The sequence below is a fragment of the Diospyros lotus genome, chromosome 10 (assembly GCF_014633365.1).
Source record: "Diospyros lotus cultivar Yz01 chromosome 10, ASM1463336v1, whole genome shotgun sequence".
NCBI lineage: Eukaryota > Viridiplantae > Streptophyta > Magnoliopsida > Ericales > Ebenaceae > Diospyros > Diospyros lotus.
Window position 1 is genome coordinate 201606 of NC_068347.1, and position 21116 is coordinate 222721.

Genomic DNA, 21116 nt, shown 5'->3' on the forward strand with positions numbered 1-21116 from the left:
AGGGTAGATAATATAAGCCCATACAATGGTAATCGAATGATAAATAGAAATTAAGAGGATATAGTTTAGGTTTTGGGCAAGTTCCACATTCTTTCTTATTTCTTATAATCTTTAAAAGTTTAATTAAGTACTCTGCTACATACATTCAAGTCAGCATCTTGTTACCCATTACTTCATTATACATCTGAAAATTTTAAGGGTACATATATCATATTTCAAGAAAGAGTAAAAAATCATAATAACCAAAAAAAATTTCAAACAGAAAATAATGGTTCGAGTTTAGTGGACAAAAGTATAAGTAGTAGTTTGAGTTATACATATAAGACAGTGGCTTCCATCTCCGAGAAATTGCTCCAATGAATATGAAAACTAAATATTCAGTAATATTCTACTGGTAAGCCAATTGAATCAATGTTCTTAACTGTAAACTTAAATATTGAATAGGACTTCGGAGATGCACGAAAACGAGTGAAACAACGTTAAAAAATCAAAAATGCACGAAAGCAAATCGTTAAAAGAGAACAGGGAGACGTCGGAGCATTTCCAAACAAAAAACTAAAGTAACATTTACCTGAAGAAGGGCGAGAACAGAGAGACGCCGCTGCTGGGGGGACGCCGGAGGTCCGACGTCGGTGGTGATGCTGGTGAGGACGCCGGTGCTATTGCTAGGGAGCGGGAGAGTGAGTGAGAGAGAGAGACCCAGATGGAGGGGGGAGGGGGGGGGGGGGGGGGGGGGGGCGGTAATATTTGGCTGCCTGAGGGGTAAAATTTTGGACAGTCATATTTGCCTGCTCTGCCCTCCGTCATCTTTAAGTCTAAAAATTTGAGGGTGAATCGCACTCATTTAAGTCAAGTGTATTGAGTCTATCCGCACCAGTGTTCGTAAGCACTCGCGGAGTAGAGCGAGGGAGCCATTAACTGAGAAAGACAGGCGAAGAAGACGGAAGAAAGGAGAAGGAGAAGAAATGAGGACGGTGACCAATTATCTCATTCGATCCACACCCAGAACAACCTCCGTTGCCAGAAAGGTGATAGTATTTTCGTTTTATGTCCCTCACCCAACTTCATTGTAAAAATATATGTGGGGTGCTTTGTATCTGTCTCCGATGATTTCCTTTGCGATAATGTTATGTGTGGCTCACGAACCGTCTAATCACTGGATCTAATTCTTTGTATAAGTACATGTGATGTAGTCTTTTTTTGCCAACTCTGAATTGGGCTTCCGAATTGCTTATGCGATTTCCATTCCTTGAAGTTTGTCAAATATTTCTAGGTCAACTTTTTTCCCTTCTGTAATCTGTTCTCTACTTCACCTAGTTTTACTTGGCGGTCCATATTTTGGAGAGTGATCTCTTGGAGCTCATTTTTTGTCCGTTTTATTCCATGCTATCAATTTTCGTTCGTTGCCTTTTGAAGATCTGTAGTTTTTTTTTGGCTCTTTGCTACTAAAGCTGAAGTGTTTAATCCGCAATGGAGCTCTCAACCCCTTCAAACAAAGCTAGAGATTTTCTCTCCCATAATGGCCTATGTGGGGTAGTTGAAGGTTTTGGTTTGGTGGTGCCTAATGTGATGGTGGCACCATCTTGGGTAGATCGCAAATGGGTAGTACTGACTAGTGCCAAAATTTACTTAAATGAAGCCTTCTGGCTGTTTGTCTTGCCTTTGGATAAAGAGGCTGATAGAGCCTTAGGTTCCTACTGGTCCTGTAGTGAGCATATGCTCCACTTATGCAATTGGTCCACGATTGGTAATTGTAAACAAGCATAATCCATACTCGAGGGAAGTTTGGGTGTGCCAATCCATCTTTAGTATTATGGAGTGTTAAAGAAACAGGCAATAGATGTGGTGGATTCATGGAGGTTGACAAAGAAATCTTGAAGAAATCCCACTTTCCATGGGCAAGGTTACAGGTGAAAGGTGATGACTGACCAGTGCACTTTGGTTTGCAGTGGGTGAGGGGTAGAATGTGGTTGCTTTGCATCCTACACAAGTGCATGGAGGATAGGTAGCAAGGAAGGATATCTTTGTGAAAGAATGTCAAAAAATTGACACCTAACCACCCATCAGTTGGGCACATTTCACAGGTCAAAGGTTTTTCAAATGCCATTTTGGTAGATCAGAGCTTCCTTTGGTAATGGCTTTATGATAAATGATGAAATAAATGGATCGGAAGTTCCGTAACTGGAAAACTTCTTCCGTTAATATTATTGGAGCATAAAGAACTAATTTATACACATGAACTCCTAAGAAATCTCCTAAAATATAGGACTAGATAATTTCCTACTTTTTAGGTATAGATAACAACCATAATCTCTAATTTTCAGATTAGTATTTCTCTTAAGATAGAGCACATCTCTATCTCTTCAAGCTTCTCGGCATATCCCTTATATTCTCAGCTGTTTTCCTTTATTTATTTTCTCCAACACTCCCCCTCAAGCTGGTGAATAGATATTTATCATTCCCAGCTTGCCTCTAATGGATTCAAACCCTTACTTATTCATGGCTTTAGTAAGGATATCTGCCTCTTGATTCTTGGTAGGTATATAGGTCAGGTTTACTTCTCCTTTTTCTATTTCTTCCTTGACAAAATGTCGGTCAATCCTTACATGTTTCATCTGGTCATGTTGGACCGGATTGTTGACAATGCTAATAGCTGATTTGCTGTCACAATATAGCATCTTTGGTGAGGATATTGGTAGCTGCAAATCTTTCATTATCTTTTCTACCCAAATCAGCTCACATATTCCTTGTGCAATGGCTCGAAACTCTGCCTCGGCACTACTTCTTGCTACTACCGATTGTTTTTTGCTCCTCCAGGTTACTAAATTTCCCCATAATTTTGTGCAAAACCCAGATGTAGACCTGCTGTCCTCTATAGCACCAGCCCAATCAGCATCCACAAATTTCTCTGTTTTGACTTTTTCTAAACAAGAGTCCAGTTCCTGGTGTCCCTTTGAGGTACCTCAGTATATGATAAGCTGTCTCTTGATGTCTTTTCTTGGGAGCATGCATGAATTGGCTTACTATGCTTACAGCATATGTAATGTTGGGTCTTGTAAGGGATAGATAGATCAGTTTTCCCACTAAATGCTGATATCTTCCCTTGTCTACTAGATAATCTTGCTTGTTGTCTTCCTTATTCTTCCAGTTAGGCTCTAATGGTGTACTGGTTGGTTTGCACCCTAACTTGCCCGTTTCTTTTAATAAGTCAAGTGTATATTTTCTTTGAGATATGCAGATACCAGCCTTGCTTCTGGCTACTTCCATGCCCAAAAAATACTTCAATTCCCCCAAATCTTTTACCTCAAACGCAGCTCTCATCCTGTTCTTTAACCGTTCAATTTCGGGATCATTGTTCCTTGTAATGATTATGTCGTCAACATATACAATAAGGACAGTCTTCTTGCCATCTTCTTCCACCTTTGTGAACATGGTATGATCGGCCTTTCCTTGTGTATATCCCAACTGAATAATAGTATCACTAAATCTTTTGAACCAAGCCCTAGGTGATTGCTTTAGACCATATAATGATTTATTCAATTTGCATACCTTCCCTTTTGTGTATTCTTTCTCAAAACCGGGGGGAATCCTCATATAGATCTCCTCTTCCAACTCTCCATGCAGGAATGCATTCTTGATGTCCAGCTGGTGCAATTTCCAATCTAGGTTAGCAGCTATTGAAATCAACACTCGAATAGAGTTTAGTTTGGCAACGGGGGCAAATGTCTCCTCATAATCGAGTCCTTGGGTTTAGGTAAACCCTTGGCTACTAATCTTGCCTTATACCTATCAATACTTCCATTTGAGTAATATTTAACTGTGAACACCCATTTGCTTCCCACAACTTTCTTTCCGGCCGATAATTCTACTATATCCCATGTGTTATTAGTTTCTAAGGCTTGCATCTCATTCATCACTGCTTCTTTGCATCTCTCATCTTGCAATGCATGATTTATGTCTTTTGGAATAACCACTTCCTCTATACTCATGCTAAATGCTTTGAATTGTGGAGAGAGTTTAGAATATCCCACATAGTTGGCAATTGGATGCTGTGTACATGACCTTACTCCCTTCCGTATAGCTATAGGAACATCAAGAAGAAGATCCTCCTCACTAGAAGTAGCCTCAGTCTCCTGTAAACTGTCAGAACTTTTTATTTTTGAACCAACTTCTGGATCAGATGTTGGATTTGACTGAGGGTCACGAGGCCTTCGAGAATATACAAAGAGTGGCTTATTTAAGGCTGGATGCTCTTGAATTCGGTCTACTTGATCTCCCCCTGAATTAGACACTGATTTTGGAGTTGGAAAACACGATTCAGGAACTGATTTAATGATAGAAGGAGGCGCAAGACTGTGAAACTGGTGAGGAGGGAAAAGAGAGTCCCATAGTTCTGCTCGAGTTGCGCTGGAATCAGAATGAGACATAGAAAAGAAATGTTGGTCTTCAAGAAAGGAGACATCACATGACACTATAAATCGTTTAGTTGAGGGATTATAGCATTTATACCCTTGTTGAGTGGGTGAATACCCAACAAACACACATTTAAGTGCCTTAGGATGAAGCTTGGATTGAGATATTGAGCTGCTGTGAACAAATACAGTACACCCAAAAATTTTTGGTGGGAGAGTGTTTAAGGTACGTTTGTAGTGAGGAAAGTAATCAAGGAGAATACTTAAAGGTGTTCCAAAGGAAAGGACTTTGGACGGAAGCCTATTAATGAGGTAAGAGGATGTGAGAACAACTTCTCCCTAATAGGTATTAGGAACAAAATTAGTAAATAGCAGTGCTCTAGCAGTTTCATGGAGATGGCGGTTCTTTCGTTCTGCCACACCATTCTGTTGAGGATTATAGGGGCAAGAACTTTGATGGATAATGCCATGGGTAGTTAGATAATTGGTAAATTCATTGGAAAAATATTCTCTACCATTATCGAAACGTAACACATGGATAGAGGACTGAAAAACATTTCTAACCATTTGATGAAACTGTTTGAATGTGGCATACGCTTCAGATTTATCTTTCATCAAGAATACCCAACTAACCCTTGTGTGTTCATCAATGAAAGTGATAAAGCACCTGGTGTTTGTTAAATTAGATATTCTTACGGGTCCCCAAATGTCACTATGAATCAAGTAGAATGGTTTTGTAGGCTTCTATGCATGAGAAGGATAAGCAATTCTAGTTTGTTTAGCAAGAATACACTGCTCACAATGAAAGGAATGATTGCTTTTATTGATGAAAAGGGAGGGATACAAAGTCTTGAGATAATGAGAACTAGGGTGCCCTAAACACTTATGCCATAGCATAAGTGCAGAATCTGAAACTGTAGTCAAAGAGGTTGGTGGTTGAGAGCTAGATCTAGTAGACTGACCATTCTTTGTAACATAATAAAGACCTCCTGCTTCCTCAGCATTGCCAATTATCTTCCTCGAAAATTGATCCTGAAATTCACAACCAGAAGAAGAAAAGGTTACCACACACTGATGCTGTTTTGTCAACTTACTTATAGACAGCAAGTTATACTTTAGATTGGGCGCAAATAATACTGATCTTAGGTTTAAGCCTGCTACTTTGGCTAAGCCTTTCCCTTTGGCCACAGCTATAGTACCATCTGCCATAGAGACTGGTATTTCTCGATCAAACGATTCATAAATTGACAGCAATTGTCTAAAACCGGTCATGTGGTCTGAGGCTCCCGTGTCAAGTATCCAGCAATCTATAGGGGGTTTAAATGAGATTAGTGAGTGTACAGTTATACCTTGCTTAGCAAGAGATGCTATCGGATTGGATCCTTCACTTGTCTTTGATTTTTTCTCCTTAGTTTGACATAAGAGTTGCTGTAGCATCTCCAATTGTTCTGTAGATATAGTAAAGTTTGCTGTTTTTCCAGCTTCTGACTCTCCTCCATAGGCTGATTGTGATCCCTTCCGTAGGTGCTTGGGCTTCCAATTTGATGGTTTCCTATGAATTTTCCAGCAAGTTTCCTTGGTATGATATGGCTTATGGCAATGATCGCACCAAGGTTTATCTTTCACTGGCTCACTGTTAGGTGGACCGAAAGTTCTTGGTTTCAATGTTACTAATGCTGATGACTGATCAGAATTAATAACTCCTGAGGAATTTAGCATCACCTTCTTCCGGCTTTCCTCTCTCCTTACTTCTGCGAACACTTCTTTTATCGTTGGGAAGGGTTTTGTTCCAAGTAATCTCCCCCTCACCTCATCAAGATCAGAGTTTAAACCATGTAAAAAATCAAAAACTCTCTTTTTTCTATCATCTTTTCATACTTCTTTCCATCATCAGAACACTTCCATTCAGTCTCATGAAATAAATCTATTTCTTGCCATAATTCGGTTAATGTATTGTAATACTCAGTCACCGAATTATTACCTTGTCGTGTTGTTCGGAGAGTGGAACGTAGCTGAAAACTTTGTGCAGTATTCTCCATGTTTGAGTAGATCTCCTTCACGGCTTCCCATATTTCTTGGGCTGTTTTGTAGAATAAATAAGTTCTTCCAATCTTAGGCTCCATGGAGTTGACCAGCCATGCCATAACAATCGAGTTTTCAGCTTCCCATATGTCGTACGTTTCTGAATCAGCACTTGGTGTAGAGATCATTCCATTGAGATATCCGATCTTGCCCTTGCCGCGGATTACCAGCAACACAGATTGGAACCACTCCCTGAAGTTGGTTCCATTTAGTTTATGCTGGGTGATTTGGAGAGCATGATTTTCAAGAGTGGTTGGATGTTGAGGAAACTGAGAGACTCAGGTAACAGTTGGTTGGGAAGTAGAAGTTCTACTAGCTGATGAATCTTCAGCCATATTGAGAACTTACAGAATTTAGACCAACTGAAAAGGAAAACCGAGAGGACCACCTTGATACGAAACCTAAAGCTCTGATACCATGATGAAATAAATGGATCGGAAGTTCCGGAACTGGAAAACTTCTTCCGTTAATATTATTGGAGCATAAAGAACTAATTTATACACATGAACTTCTAAGAAATCTCCTAAAATATAGGACTAGATAATTTCCTACTTTTTAGGTATAGATAACAACCATAATCTCTAATTTTCATATTAGTATTTCTCTTATGATAGAGCATATCTCTATCTCTTCAAGCTTCTCGGCATATCCCTTATCTTCTCAGCTGTTTTCCTTTATTTATTTTCTCCAACAATAAACAACTGTATATAAAAAGGAACAACTATACAGATTTCATGTCTGGTTGATAAAGCAGAGAACCAAAAAGGTTAAGGAAACTTGCCAGCAAAGAATGTAGGTATGGACATTATTTTATCATGCCAATTGCCAACTAAAAAAAAAATCACTTTTTTCCCACAAGCCCCAGCAAAGAATCAAAATAAGCAGTATTATTTTTCCTCCCACCTCTAAATTATTCCAAGTTTTTATTGTTTGACTGCAATTTTAGATGGAAAAAACAAACAATTTCTTCTGTTTCCTTGATTTGTACTGCAAGTAGCAACCCCACATGCTCTGCTTAGCTCTGTAGACAAAAAACACATTTCTTTACTTAGCTCCATACATCATTAAAATTGTTACTAATCAGACTAAATTCTCTATAAATCACTCCAAAATCCCTCAAAAATCACTCACAAGTGTCCAAATCACTCTATGAATCAAACTTCTGAATCACAATTTGCGTAATTAGGGCTTTTCTGATGACCCAGTTGTCCTCACTTACTAGTAGAGTGAGTAAGCAGTGTCAAATGATAGTGAAAACATCACTTGCACCCCGCTGACAACCTCACCTGTTGCTTGGGTGTGCTTCTCCTATTAGATTCTAGACGACAGAAGGTGGTATGACCAAAAATATGAGATTAGGGTTAAGATGACATAAATGTTAGGGACTAAAGACGGACTACATGTAAATTATAGAGGTTGAAATTTTAACTAACTGTAGATTATAATTATTACTCATTCCTCTTTTAGGCATTTAATTTTAGAATTTTAAAGTCCATTTCATTTTTTTTATGTATAAGGTTTCATAAATATATTTTAAGACTCTTATTACACATAAAATGCATATAATTTATTATCTGTTGTGTCCAGCTTTACTTTTGTCCTAATTATTTGGAAATTATTATGTTGAGGTTTCCAGGTTGTGTCCTTCTCTTGTGTTTGTATCTCTCCTTTTTATATTCTATAAATTGTGCTAGCTGCTAGGTGATGTTCCAGTTTTCTTGACAAATGACTGGATAGTGTCCATTTTTGTTGGCTGATGTGAAAGTGAGCCAGATTTCATATGCCATATACTTTCTTCAAAACAACACACATTACTGGTCCAGTTCATGTTGTTGGAATTGAAGAAGTGGTGATCTTAATAGTCAAATGAAGTATAATAAAATTTCAAGGGAACATACTAAAACATCCTTAATGTTCTACATATCATTCTATAGGATTTCTCCACTCACAAATTTAATCTTTGTTAACTCAATTTTCATTTATTCTGACAGGCTATTTTGTACACGAAGCATGTTGATGCTTCTGGAAATATGAAGGAACATTTGCTTGGTGCTCTTGCACTGTCCCGTTGGAGTAGTACAGGGGCATCTCTGCAGAATGATGTTTCAGCTACTAATTTGAAGAATGATAAAGTGTATGCAGTGTTTTTCAGTGTTCATACTTCTTTCTCTGTCCTTTGATTTTTGTATTTGTGTATATCTGTGTGCACATTCATGCAATCGCTGTCAATGCTCAATGGATTCTTTTGGAGGCATGCACAAGGTGGTACTAGGTTGACGTGTGCTACTAATTCCCTTTTGTTTTGTGTACATATACAAATTATGTGTCAGTTATTATAGATTCTTTCATTCTCAGGTTTAAGGGGCATTCTATGTTGGCGCCATTCACTGCAGGGTGGCAAACTACTGATTTGCATCCTCTAGTAATAGAAAAATCTGAGGTATATTTATGCAACTTTTGCCCCAGGTCCTTTAATATTGTGACTGGTCTAATAGCCACTTGGGTGTTCTGTTGGGGTTGGCACATTTTTATTTTATTTTTCTGTGTTAACTGTTCTTTATCAATTGTTATAGGGTTCCTATGTCTATGACATAAATGGGAAAAGGTATCTTGATTCACTTGCTGGTCTATGGTGCACAGCTTTAGGTACTATCCCCAATATGTTGCCCATGAATTTTCTAAATCTTTTATTATTCTTTTTGACACCGTGTTGGTGTTTCTTATACTTAGCTTGTACACTTCATACTAATGTATTTGATGATAACTGTTTCTTGCTGTTCTAAATTAATTATTTAAGGTGGCTTAATAATATCATTCAGATAGCAGTATAGTTGTTTCTCCAATGTAATTAGTGTTGGGAATACAACTTGTGAAGCCTTAATCCCATTATGTGGGGTTGATTACATGAATTCTTGCTCGTCAATCATTTTTGTTTATGGCCTAATCTTCTACAAGGCCCTTATAAGTCATATCATGTCTAGGAGTCTCTCACCAAGTTTTTTCTTAGTCTTCCTCTATCTTTTTTGCTGAAAATTTGTTCCATTCCATCCACTATTCTCATATGACTAAACAATCTTAATTTTGTGTCATTTCTTATCTTCAACAAGAGTCACTATGACCAATTTAAGATAACCCCATTTCTAATTTTATCTCTTCTTGTTTAGCCACACATTCATTTTCACATCCTCATTTTTGTTAAACTAATAATTTGCATGTGCTAGTGGTTTAGTACCTAACATTCTATGCCACACAACAAAACTAGTCTTGTGTCTGTCTTATAAAATTTTCCTTTTAGTTTTAACATAATGTTATTGTTACACCTAGAAAAATAAATTTATAGTGTGGATCGACGAAAAATCAGCTAAGGGTTTAGAGGAAGGAGGCCGCACCACATGGTCGCCTGAGCGGTCACCTCGGGCCCCCACGCACACACCACGCGGCCGCAAGGCCCCCCCCCCCCCCCCCCCCCCCCCCGGCTGGCTGCCAAGTGGGGGCCCCCCACACATGGTTGAGCCACGCGGCCACAAGGCGGGGGGCCCCTACGCACACGATCACGGCTTGCCACGCGGATGTGGTCGCACTCCCTAGTGAGGGTCACTCGGGGGTGCTACACGCGCGCTCGTGCCCACTCCCGTGCAAGACCTAGTCAAAACTACCTCTGAATTACTTGCCGAGAATAGTGGACCACCTAACACTTGTTGGCCTCTTCTATCACATTTGGTACACCATCTCTCCCATTGACATTTCCTTTTTGCATTCAAGTATTTTGTACTTTTGAAAGGCTAACTTAGGCATCGGAGGGTCTGCGCAGAGATTCTCACCCATGTCTTTAACCGATTTTCTTTCTCAATAGGTCATCCATTGTTATCACTCCACCCCGAGAGAGTCATCCATCGCTCCAAAGAATCACCCATTATCTGGATAAGCCACCCATGCCTAAATTCATTGTTGTAGTTGGGTAACAATAGTTACCATCAGATAAAAAGCAAATATACTTTCTTGTTTTAATCATGCTACTTTAGTTCTATGGGTAACATCCTCATTAATCTTTCATCCTATTTGATTATTGATCCAAGATAACCATCCCCTCTAAATCTTCCCCAAATTTTGTTTTTATCTCCCCTAACTCAAATTGTGGTCCATATGTACTAACAATATTTATAATCTTAATATCTTCTGCTACTAGGCCGCCTGTAAAAGGGTTGGATTTTAGTTGGAACTATCAAATTCGGACCTGGTTTCAATTATGTCTTGGAGACCTGATATCCTATCTGATTACTCAACGGGTCTCAATATGTAGATTCGTCTCTAGATCAGTCTAAAACTTGAGTTTTGATCCTTTACCTGGAATTGATTAACTGTAATTTATATTTATATACTATATTATATATAAAATATAATATATATTTTTTGTTGGGTAATATTATATACAGTATATTATAAATTATATATTTAACTCTAAACTGGTTTTGGTCCTAGTCATGTTGGAACTAATAAATCCATATTGGGACCATTAATTAAATTATATTTGTAATCAGATCTGGAACTGGGTCCATGTAATGAGATATTTATATATATATATCTATATATATAGTATTGGATCCTGTTAAATGGATTGGAATTGGACAAAATCCATCTTGTCTCTGGGAGGCACATCATATTAATTTTTCTTCTAGTCATCATATCCACTACTTCTATTTCTATAGATTTTTCTGTCAAAGTTCCAATATTCCATGATCCAATCCTTAATCTATGACCCTGGATTAACTTCTCTACTTGCATTTGTCCATGAAAATGTGAGAACTCTTGCAGATTTAACACTATATCTGGGTGTTGATGTGACAGAGTTAGCTAATTTTTCATTGCATTCAGGGAATACAACACATTGCTAAGAGGGTTATGCCCCAATGATTTTCTGGTTTTTCTAAAAGTCATGATGCTTGATATGATCTGACAAGTTTTACATTCACTGTTGACTACCTCATGCAACACTCCTCTTTTTCCAGCCTTGGGCACCAGCCTTAAATAGGAATCCACAGGTGGGGTTTCATTAAAAGAATACAATTGAGAATAAAAAATTCTTAAGATACATATTTTATGCCATTGTTATTGTCAACTATTTTCCTGTCCTGTGACTACTTACAACCTAAATTTTTTAGACAGGTGGTTTCTTTGGTCCCTAGATTATTTTAGGACACTGATAATCGGAGGAACTACAAGCTGGAAATTGAAAAGAAATGAAAAGAAAGTGGACTTTCGAGAGATCCACGCTCTCCCTCTATACCCTCCAGAAAATTCCCCCCATTCTACTCTATTTGCTTCTCTATTTAAAGGAATCTATTGTCCTCACATGCCTCCCCCTTTTTACTCTTCCCATTCTACCCCTTAACTAAATTTGTTGGCTGCACATGCACCACTTGCCTTCTCCTATTTCAATATCTCTATTCTGCCCTTATTTCTTAGGTTTTTGGTAGGGAAATGTTATGGGCTGCCTATCAATACTCCCCCCACGGAACTCACCTTGTCCTCAAGGTGAAGAACATGGAACTGTTGTAGGGTTCACAGGTGGTCCAGGACCAACTTGGGCTTAGAGTATGTGAATCTTCTCTTCAATTCGTTGGTTGTCTCCATGATTTGCGTTAGATTTGATGGCTGTAACACCCTAACCTCTGCCCTAATTTCTGGCTTCAACCCATTAATAAAGAGGCCCTCTAGTATAGCCTCTGAAGCTTCATCCACCGGAGCCGCCAAAGTCTCAAAGAGGAGGTGGTATTCCCGCACGGATTCATCCTGCCTGAGGGCTAAGAGCCTTTCCTCCAATGATCCCTCCTACGAAGACCGGAATCGTCTACGTAGATGGAACTTCAACTCTTCCCAGCTCCTGACTCTATGTCGCCTTTGTTCCCATTGAAACCAAGCGAGTGCAGGTCCATCGAAACAGAGAGCTGCTGTATCCATCTTCTTAGCCTCCGTTAACCCATTCACCAAGAAGTATCTCTCGACTCTGAAAACCCACCCATTAGGGTTGCCCCCTTCGAAGATCGGCATCTCTAGTCGCCAACTTCTACCATCTTGCCTCCCGAAAGCTTCGTGCTCTATTCTGACCTCATGGCTACGATTGCCCTGTGCTGGCAAACCTCCCAAAGCAAAGGATGACTCCGCCGGTATGTCCTTCTCGCCTCGTTTCCCTTTTCGTCCCCTCTCATGCTCTTCCCACTTCTTCGCCAGTAGGTTAAATTGCTCTAGCACCGTTGCTAAACTCTTCTCTATTCCTTGCATCCTCTGGAACTCGTTCTTTAGCAAGTCCATTCCCGCTTGCAGACCATCCATCCTCCCTTCCATTTGCTACTGGTAAGTTTCCAACCTCCGCTCTAGCTCGCCCACCCTCTCCGATACAAACCCCCCCATGGATCACATTCTGATACCAAATGTTAGGACATTGATAATCGAAGAAAGTACAAGCTGGAAATTGAAAAGAAATGAAAAGAAAGTGGACTTTTGAGAGGTCCACGCTCTCCCTCTATACTCTCCAGAAAATTCCCCCCATTCTACTCTATTTGCTTCTCTATTTAAAGGAATCTATTGTCCTTACATGCCTCCCCCTCTTTACTCTTCCCATTCTACCCCTTAACTGAATTTGTTGGCTGCACATGCACCACTTGCCTTCTCCCATTTCAATATCTCTATTCTGCCCTTATTTCTTAGGTTTTTGGTAAGGGAATGTTATGGGCTGCCTATCAGATTACTAGGACTGTTCTTTCAACCAAATAGATGTCTTCTTAGGTCAATGGGGGGTAGAAGGCAACCGTGGTGTAAGCATTGGACCTGATTTTATGGTGTTAACTAGGATGTGGGGTTCCTTGGCATTCCAGATCGCTCTATTTAAGCTCTGTTACACAATTTCCATCTCTTAGTTGCAACTTAGAACATAATAATTCTGCCCCTTTATGTTTGGCAAACTCAGATATGACATTCTGAAAGATGAGCGGGATTCTGCTTTCAGAGAATACCTTCCACTTAGATAAAATTATGTAGTGAATGGAATTTGTCATTATCGATAATCAAAAAAGAAAAGAAAAGAAAAGGAAAGGAAAGGAAAGGTCTGGTTTCATCATTATAAAGTGAATTTGCATTTGGGAGTCTGAGAGGCCAGTCTGTGTTACCTTTTTGACTAGGATAATGAGTGAGAGCCAAATGAGTCATGCTTGGTTCATGTGTCAAATGTATAATATCATTAAGAAGTTCTGGTAGAATTCATCTAAAGCAGTTTGTTTCTAGAGGGACACATCATGAGGCTGTAAGTGCCCCCTTAATGTTAATATTTCTACACAAAAAAGTTTCTTAGCTAATTCACAATTTCATAACATCAGAAGTTTTAGTCCTAAAGATTCAATTCTGCTAGTATGCCATGAAGTTCATATAACCATCTTGTGTGGAAGTCTTGAATTATATTCTCAATTTTCTGTCACTTATGTACTATTGGAAACTTGCAGGCGGGAATGAACCTCGTCTTGTCGCTGCTGCTATTGCACAGTTGAATACCCTGCCATTTTACCACTCATTTTGGAATCGTACTACAAAACCCTCTTTGGTATGATCAGCACATACTTGTTGACATGGCAACTATTGAGTTTGGGGCTCCATGCCACCATTCTAATTTCTTGGAAAATCATACAGGATCTTGCCAAGGAACTTCTTGAAACTTTCACTGCAAGCAAAATGGCAAAGGTCTTTTTCACAAATAGTGGTTCTGAAGCCAATGACACTCAGGTTTGCTTATGATCTTGATGCACTATTGTTTATTCATTTGTTCTTTTTTCATCTTTATGGACTCAAAGCCCCTCTCTCATGCTAGTGGGCCCCACCTTGGAAGAGGGAGGGCTGCAAGTGCATAAATAGGGTTGTGGATTTCATGAGCTCCTGTTTTCTTTCTTGCTTCTCAAATTGTGCGTTGGTTAGCAAAAGAAGCTATTGGAGATCATTCTAATGAATCACCCATTTGAACTTCATAAACATACTTAGATTTCAAAAGCTTTTATGAGGAAAAAGATGATGTAGTTTCTGAGCATAATACCAATAACATTCTGAATATTATTAGCATATATAATTTTCATACTTCTAAAATTCAATAATTGTCGGAATCATTTTTTCATTCTCATTTATTATGAGGAGATGCATCGCAGGTAGCATACTTCAAGTGAAAAACTTCATACGAAAAGCAATTTGATGTCATATGCTATATCCAGCAGCTGCTGGACAAATTTACTACCATTTCAATGAGAGAGAGAAACGAGATTTAGATCAAAACATGAATATCCTATTTCCAGTAAGGATCGGCCTCCCATGAGACCAATTGAGATTACCTTAACTCTAGGACATGAAGGTTTCAAAAACAATAATGGGAAATGAAAACAAAAGAACAATTAATTTAGTTGTGAAATCAATATTATATCTTGGTTCTTGAAGATAGAACTTCAGCTCAAACAATCACAATGAAATTTTCATCTTTTTTGTTTGCTTGCAGGTGAAGTTGGTGTGGTATTATAACAATGCACTTGGGAGGCCAAATAAAAAAAAGTTCATTGCTCGAGCAAAAGCGTAATTCAGTTTCTTAATGGCGGTGTCTTCTTGTATATTATCTTAGCACAACTCCTGGGTAATGTGTATTTATTTCTTCATTTGGACAGGTATCATGGGTCAACTCTTATATCAGCTAGTCTTTCAGGGTAGGATACTTACCCATAGTATAATAGAACCATTATTTATCAATAGGACACCTTGATTCCATTTAGAATTCTTTTACCTACAGTCTTACGCCGCTGCATCAAAAATTTGATCTACCAGCTCCATTCGTGTTGCACACTGACTGCCCTCACTATTGGCGCTATCATCTTCCAGGTTGTGATTTACCCTTCTTACATCTGATGTGACTGGTTGCATTTTGCATATTTAGAAAATAATTGGCATAGAATGGCATATCAGGTGAGACAGAGGAGGATTTTTCGACTAGATTAGCTAAGAACTTGGAGGATCTCATCCTCAAAGAAGGGCCAGAGACGGTACTTGAAATTAATATTATCTGTTTCTTAAAGAAAACTCATTTCAGAAATATATATGGTTGCTGTTGCTGACATCATGTGGTCATTTCAGATTGCTGCATTCATTGCAGAGCCAGTTATGGGAGCAGGAGGTGTGATTCCTCCCCCTGCAACTTATTTTGAGAAGGTGAGTTATTTGTACATCTTCATTTTCCTTTTAAATATAATGTTTAAAATTCGTTTATCAATGACAGGAAAATTAAGTTACTTATATACATGTAACTTTTACACACACATTAGGCAGTTTTTTTTTTTTTTTTTTCTTTTTTCATTTTCCTTTCACTACACACATCCAAGTTCCAAACATGAAATTGGAGAATTAGTGCCTGTAGTTGTTAATAAATTGATATTCCCTTCAGTCTCTTCTCTTAGGAGCTGGGAGAGATAATGATGCATATTTGCATTACTGAGAATAATGCATATGCTGAATTATGTTTTGTTGGTAAATACTTAATTGAATCTGTCAGAATTGGCATTAACATACAACTATTAGATATAGAAACTTCTGGGGCAGCTTTCGAATTTAGGTTAATTTATGTCAGGATGAGAGATATCTCCAGCACATATTAGGCATTAGCAGAGTGTTAAAGATCAAACCACCATGTCAATGTTGATTGCTTGGATATTAATGTATGTGAATCAAGAGTCAATTGATATTGGGCTATACAAGTTGAGTAACTGATGCATTGGAACAAAATGCTCTCTCCATGCTAACAAAGAAACTAGGTTAAGTCAGCAGTCCCAAACAAGATCTGAGCCTTGTTTTGATGGCTAACCATTGTTGAGGAATCTTTGATGTTATATTTTAGTAATCGACATACCTTACAACTCTCAGCTAGGTTTTCACTGGTCTCTTGACCCAGTGGATCTCAGGGTCTGCATTCTATCACATGTGAAAGAAATAGTATCAGCTTGTTTTAACAGGGATATCTTTAAGTAAAAGAATCGAAATGCTGCTGTGGAGTTTTCTTATAATTTTACTGTCCACTTTTTGTTATTTACCTTAATATTATGCTATGCAATTTCTTCAAGTTTGTGTAAATGAGCTGTGGATAATCTTGCACTCTTGTTTTACTTTATGTTAACTATGATTAGCATTTTTCCCCTTCCCCAAAATTGTGCTGCAGATACAGGCTGTACTGAAAAAGTATGGCGTTCTATTTATTGCAGATGAGGTACTGTTGAGGTTTTTTTTATATTTTCAATACTTTACCTATAAGCACTTTTGCTTTTGATCCAATGCAAGAATTTGCTCTTGCATATCTGTTGTAGGTTATTTGTGCATTTGGAAGGCTGGGGACAATGTTTGGTTGTGATAAATACAATATCAAACCAGATCTTGTGTCTGTGGCAAAGGTAATTAGATTGTATTCAAAAGACAACCTGCTTATTGCAGGATAATTGTTTTTCACCTTTTATGCTCAAATTGAGTTCCTCAGGCACTTTCTTCTGCATATATGCCTATTGGAGCCATCCTTGTGAGCCCTGAAATTTCAGATGTCGTATATTCTCAAAGCAACAAACTCGGTATATCATCATGGACCTTTTTCTCTCTTGAGTTTTTCAATATTCTTCTTTTCTTTTTGTTTTTCAACAGACTGCATCTTCTAAGTTTACTTTACCTCTAGGAACTTTCTCTCATGGATTTACTTATTCTGGGCATCCGGTGGCATGTGCTGTTGCACTGGAAACTCTCAAGATCTACAAGTATGTTCCTTGCATGTCAGCGACTGAGAATTATAAATACCATTCTCTGAGCATATTTATTTGAAACTTGTTACCCATGAGAGAATCAAGAGTCAAAAGGTTAATGTTTTGGGAATGTTTTTGGGCTGTTTGACTTATCTATTTGGAGTTTGTCCCCCCAACATTAGGCGGCACTTCTAACAGGGTTTTATGACTCTCATTCACTACAATAGTTATCTGGATATTGTGCTTGATGATCTGTCATTTAGGTCCTCAGTCGTAGAAGACTTAAAATAGAAACTTTTAACCTTGGACCAACATTGAACATTGTTACTCCCTTGCAAGTAAAGTGTTGTAATGTTTCAGGGAAAGAAATATTGTCGAGCAAGTCAACAGCATTTCCCCAAGATTTCAAGACGGTTTAAAAGCCTTTTCTAACAGCCCGATTGTAGGGGAGGTATCTCGTTAACGTTAGGCATTTGCTTTTCTCTTGACTAGGAGAGAGTAAATATGGCCACCAGTGGTTTACCTTTTAACACCACCCCATCTTGTAGATTCGGGGAATTGGCTTGATTCTCGGGACTGAGTTCACAGATAATAAGTCACCTAATGATCCATTTCCTTCTGAATGGGGTAAGTATGAGTAGTTCAGGTGGAGACTTGTGATTATGGTTTCTGAACTGTCATATCCTTCCCCTTTTGACTCCTCTTGGTTACATGTAAATCAGGGATAGGCCCATTTTTTGGAGCGCAGTGCGAGAAGCATGGGATGTTAGTGCGTGTTTCTGGTGATAATATAATGATGTCTCCTCCATTTATAATCACACCAGATGAAGTTGATGAGGTAAGTTTCTTTTATTTCTTTCTTTCTTTCTTTCCTTTTTGAAGATAACCAGGTACATTTTTTAAGGTAGTATTTGTTAAAATGAGTAAGATAAAATTGTATCAAGATAAGGTTGGAATGCTTTCTGAACCAAGATATGGAATGGTCAAGATAAGGTTAGAAAGCATTCTAAGATTTTTATCAAACCGTTCATTAAATTTGTTGGAATGCATTGAAGGACACAAATGCCATTTTTTCTTATTTATAAGGACCAACATATGTTTATCTTGAAGGAAAGGAGAGAAACATATCTTGAAAAACTTAGATAAGAAGTCACGTGGGTTTTTTTTTTTTAAGAGTTGTCAGATAAATTTAACAAATACATTAAAAATGATAAAAATTTGAAATGTTTTCCACATCTTTTTTTTTTTTTTTTTGAGTCTATATCTTACTTAACAAACACTACTTTAGTAAATTATGCCCAATATCATAGCTTACTTGATTTTGAGAGTTAAAGGTTGCAAGTATGTCATCTTATTTAGGGGGTGTTTGGCTTACTGGTTTGACCGCTTATAAGCTATTCATTTAGCTTATAAGTTGTCAAGTTTATTTTGTTAAGTGTTTGACAAGCACTCAATAGCGTAAACGCTTTTAGCTACTCCTCCCCCCCCCCCCCGCGTGCTTTTCCAAAAACTCTATGGAGAGCTTATTGCATTAATTAATGAAATGTCCATTTTACCCTCAAACAAAATACATAATTCCAACCATACTCCCATCTTTATCTTCTGCCTTCATTGTCACTGTCGCCGCCAAACCCATCTCTGGCCACCACTATCATCGTCGTCGTCCCCCCAGCCCCAACCTCTCGTCGTTGCCCCAACCGTTTGCCTATCGTCGTCACCCCAACCTCTCGTCGTCACTCCGCTGCCTCTTCCATTCATTGTCGCCTCCTCTATTTTGTGTGTGTATATATATATATATCATATATATTACATATATACATATATATATTTAGCATATATATTAATGTATATTAAATTAATATATTTAATTTTTTATTAAAAATTAATATTTTTATTAATTTTATTTGCATCATTCAACACCATGTCTATTTTGGTTTTTTTTGTCAAGTTTTGATAGTTTATTAGCTCTTCTAAATTAAATACATAATTATTAACTGATAGTTTAAAAGTATATTTATTCAAATATTTTATCAGTTTAAACGTTACACAATTTTTAAGTTTTATACAACTTAAAAGTTAAATAACTTAAAAGTTATGGAAAAAAAAAAAGGGTAAGCCAAACACCCCCTAATGGGTTTGAAAATTTTCCTCACGAGTGCAAGGTTCTTGGCAGTCACAAGGACCTGGTGGCTGTTGCCTGTGTCCAACGAAATCATATATGGTATAGCTTGCTTCTCTCGGAACGCCTAAACAACCCTCCTCAGAGATTGAAATTTCTGTTTACTTTATTCACTCGTGGCACATTTGCTTGCCAGAAAAAAGAGAATAATATAGAACATTTAATGGTCTGAGTAAAGCTCTGTGATTGCACATAGAATGAACACGTAGCTCTGACTCTGTAATTGGGAATTTTACTTTTTCATTAGGATAGAGTTCAATCGCGTCATTTCCATACACGAAAGAGGTGATCTTTTGAAGACTGTTTGAAGTTAACAAGCATTCTCTGAGAAGTTACTAATTGGGAACTATTTGTTTACTTTTACTTTCAGTTGATAAGCATATACGGAAAAGCATTGAAAGCCACTGAAGAAAGGGTCCAAGAACTCAAGTCTCAAAAGAAGTAGCATTGGCCAGCTGGGATGGTATTGCCAGAAAATTTGTTGGCTCCATTTCATGTAAATCCAAATAAGGCCTTGATCGTTTTCATTGTGTGCTTTGACCCTTAAAATGTAAACTGGTAATTTACCCGCCATATTATGGGTTTGAGTGAAAGATCACTCAGACAACTACCAGACATTACTCAGGCTTAAATTTATATTTATATTTATATTGGGGATTCGTGGATAATGTTACAGTATCTTAAGATGCGCATCAAAAGAAGAGGAGATAAGGCTATAAAGGCTCTTCACAATCTTCTAATCATTTTGCGGGCAAGGCAGTTGTGTAACGAGACAAGAAGATAGAACTGCTGAGATTTCCAGAGATGTTTAAGAAAAAAAAATTCTTAATTCATAATAGCTGGCAGCAAACCTAATTCGTAATTGATTCTTTTTCATGGAACAGCACAGCAGTCGTTTGATTGGTCAAGTCTTGGATTCTTTTTCAGCCTTTCTTCTGGCACGCCGCTCTCTTGAGCTGAGGGATGACTTGAATCCTCCATTCTCAGATTCTTCAGATTCCTCCAAATCTCTGAATGATTTCTGCACAAAACTTTGACGTAATTTGAGATGGCGGCTCTAAAGCAAAGATAAGTGTGGGTTATATATATATATATATATACAAATATCGAGAGAGAGAGAGAGAGAGAGGCCCATATCTAGCTGCTACCTCCCTAAGTTCCGCAAAGCTGACTGCGTAGAAGGTAACAGCGGCAGCTGCTACTATTCCCAGTACGGGAAGAGCAACTTCCATTCCAGCGCCCATTTTCTTCGCCGCTCCCACTCTTTCTCTCTCTAAGTTATAGTTTTGTCTTCCAGATAAGGCGAGTTGCCGCTGCAGGGGCTCAAATTTGTAGGAAATGTTTTGACCACTTCCCCATGATGTTGGGCCGAGTCATAGTTGGGCTATTTCATCAATGTACGAGTCAAGCTGCAGCTCTACAAAATAGTCTTTAGATTTTTCATTTACCCTCTTATAAATTTTAAGAAATAATAGTTTTATAAACATAAAAATACTCATATATTATGATATCCAATATTCAACTTAATTGACATGTGTACATTTTATTTAGAGTCACAATCATAGCCTCCTCTTTAGTTCAATTAGTCCAACCACCCTCAACTTCGATAATTTATATCATTCAAATATAAATTTTATAAATTTATTTTAATTT

General features: G+C 38.0%; 2 protein-coding genes across 2 annotated transcripts; one reads left to right on the forward strand and one right to left on the reverse strand.

Moving 5' to 3' along the window:
- Window positions 1–845: 845 nt before the first annotated feature.
- On the forward strand, window positions 846–20122 carry LOC127810843 (gamma aminobutyrate transaminase 3, chloroplastic). Its single transcript, XM_052350411.1, has 19 exons — window positions 846–1028; window positions 8486–8628; window positions 8850–8934; window positions 9068–9140; window positions 13988–14085; window positions 14172–14264; window positions 15019–15092; window positions 15182–15220; window positions 15304–15392; window positions 15477–15553; window positions 15645–15719; window positions 16720–16767; window positions 16865–16948; window positions 17032–17119; window positions 17221–17299; window positions 17645–17735; window positions 17833–17911; window positions 18007–18122; window positions 19834–20122. Exons 1-19 carry the CDS (start codon window positions 966–968, stop codon window positions 19906–19908), a joined length of 1569 nt encoding a protein of 522 aa, XP_052206371.1. The 5' UTR covers window positions 846–965; the 3' UTR covers window positions 19909–20122.
- On the reverse strand, window positions 20081–20795 carry LOC127810845 (uncharacterized). The gene is made up of 2 exons (XM_052350412.1): window positions 20612–20795; window positions 20081–20484 (listed from the first exon to the last, which is right to left on the reverse strand). The coding sequence occupies exons 1-2, from the start codon at window positions 20705–20707 to the stop codon at window positions 20368–20370; spliced, it is 213 nt and encodes a 70-aa protein (XP_052206372.1). The 5' UTR covers window positions 20708–20795; the 3' UTR covers window positions 20081–20367.
- Window positions 20796–21116: the final 321 nt, after the last annotated feature.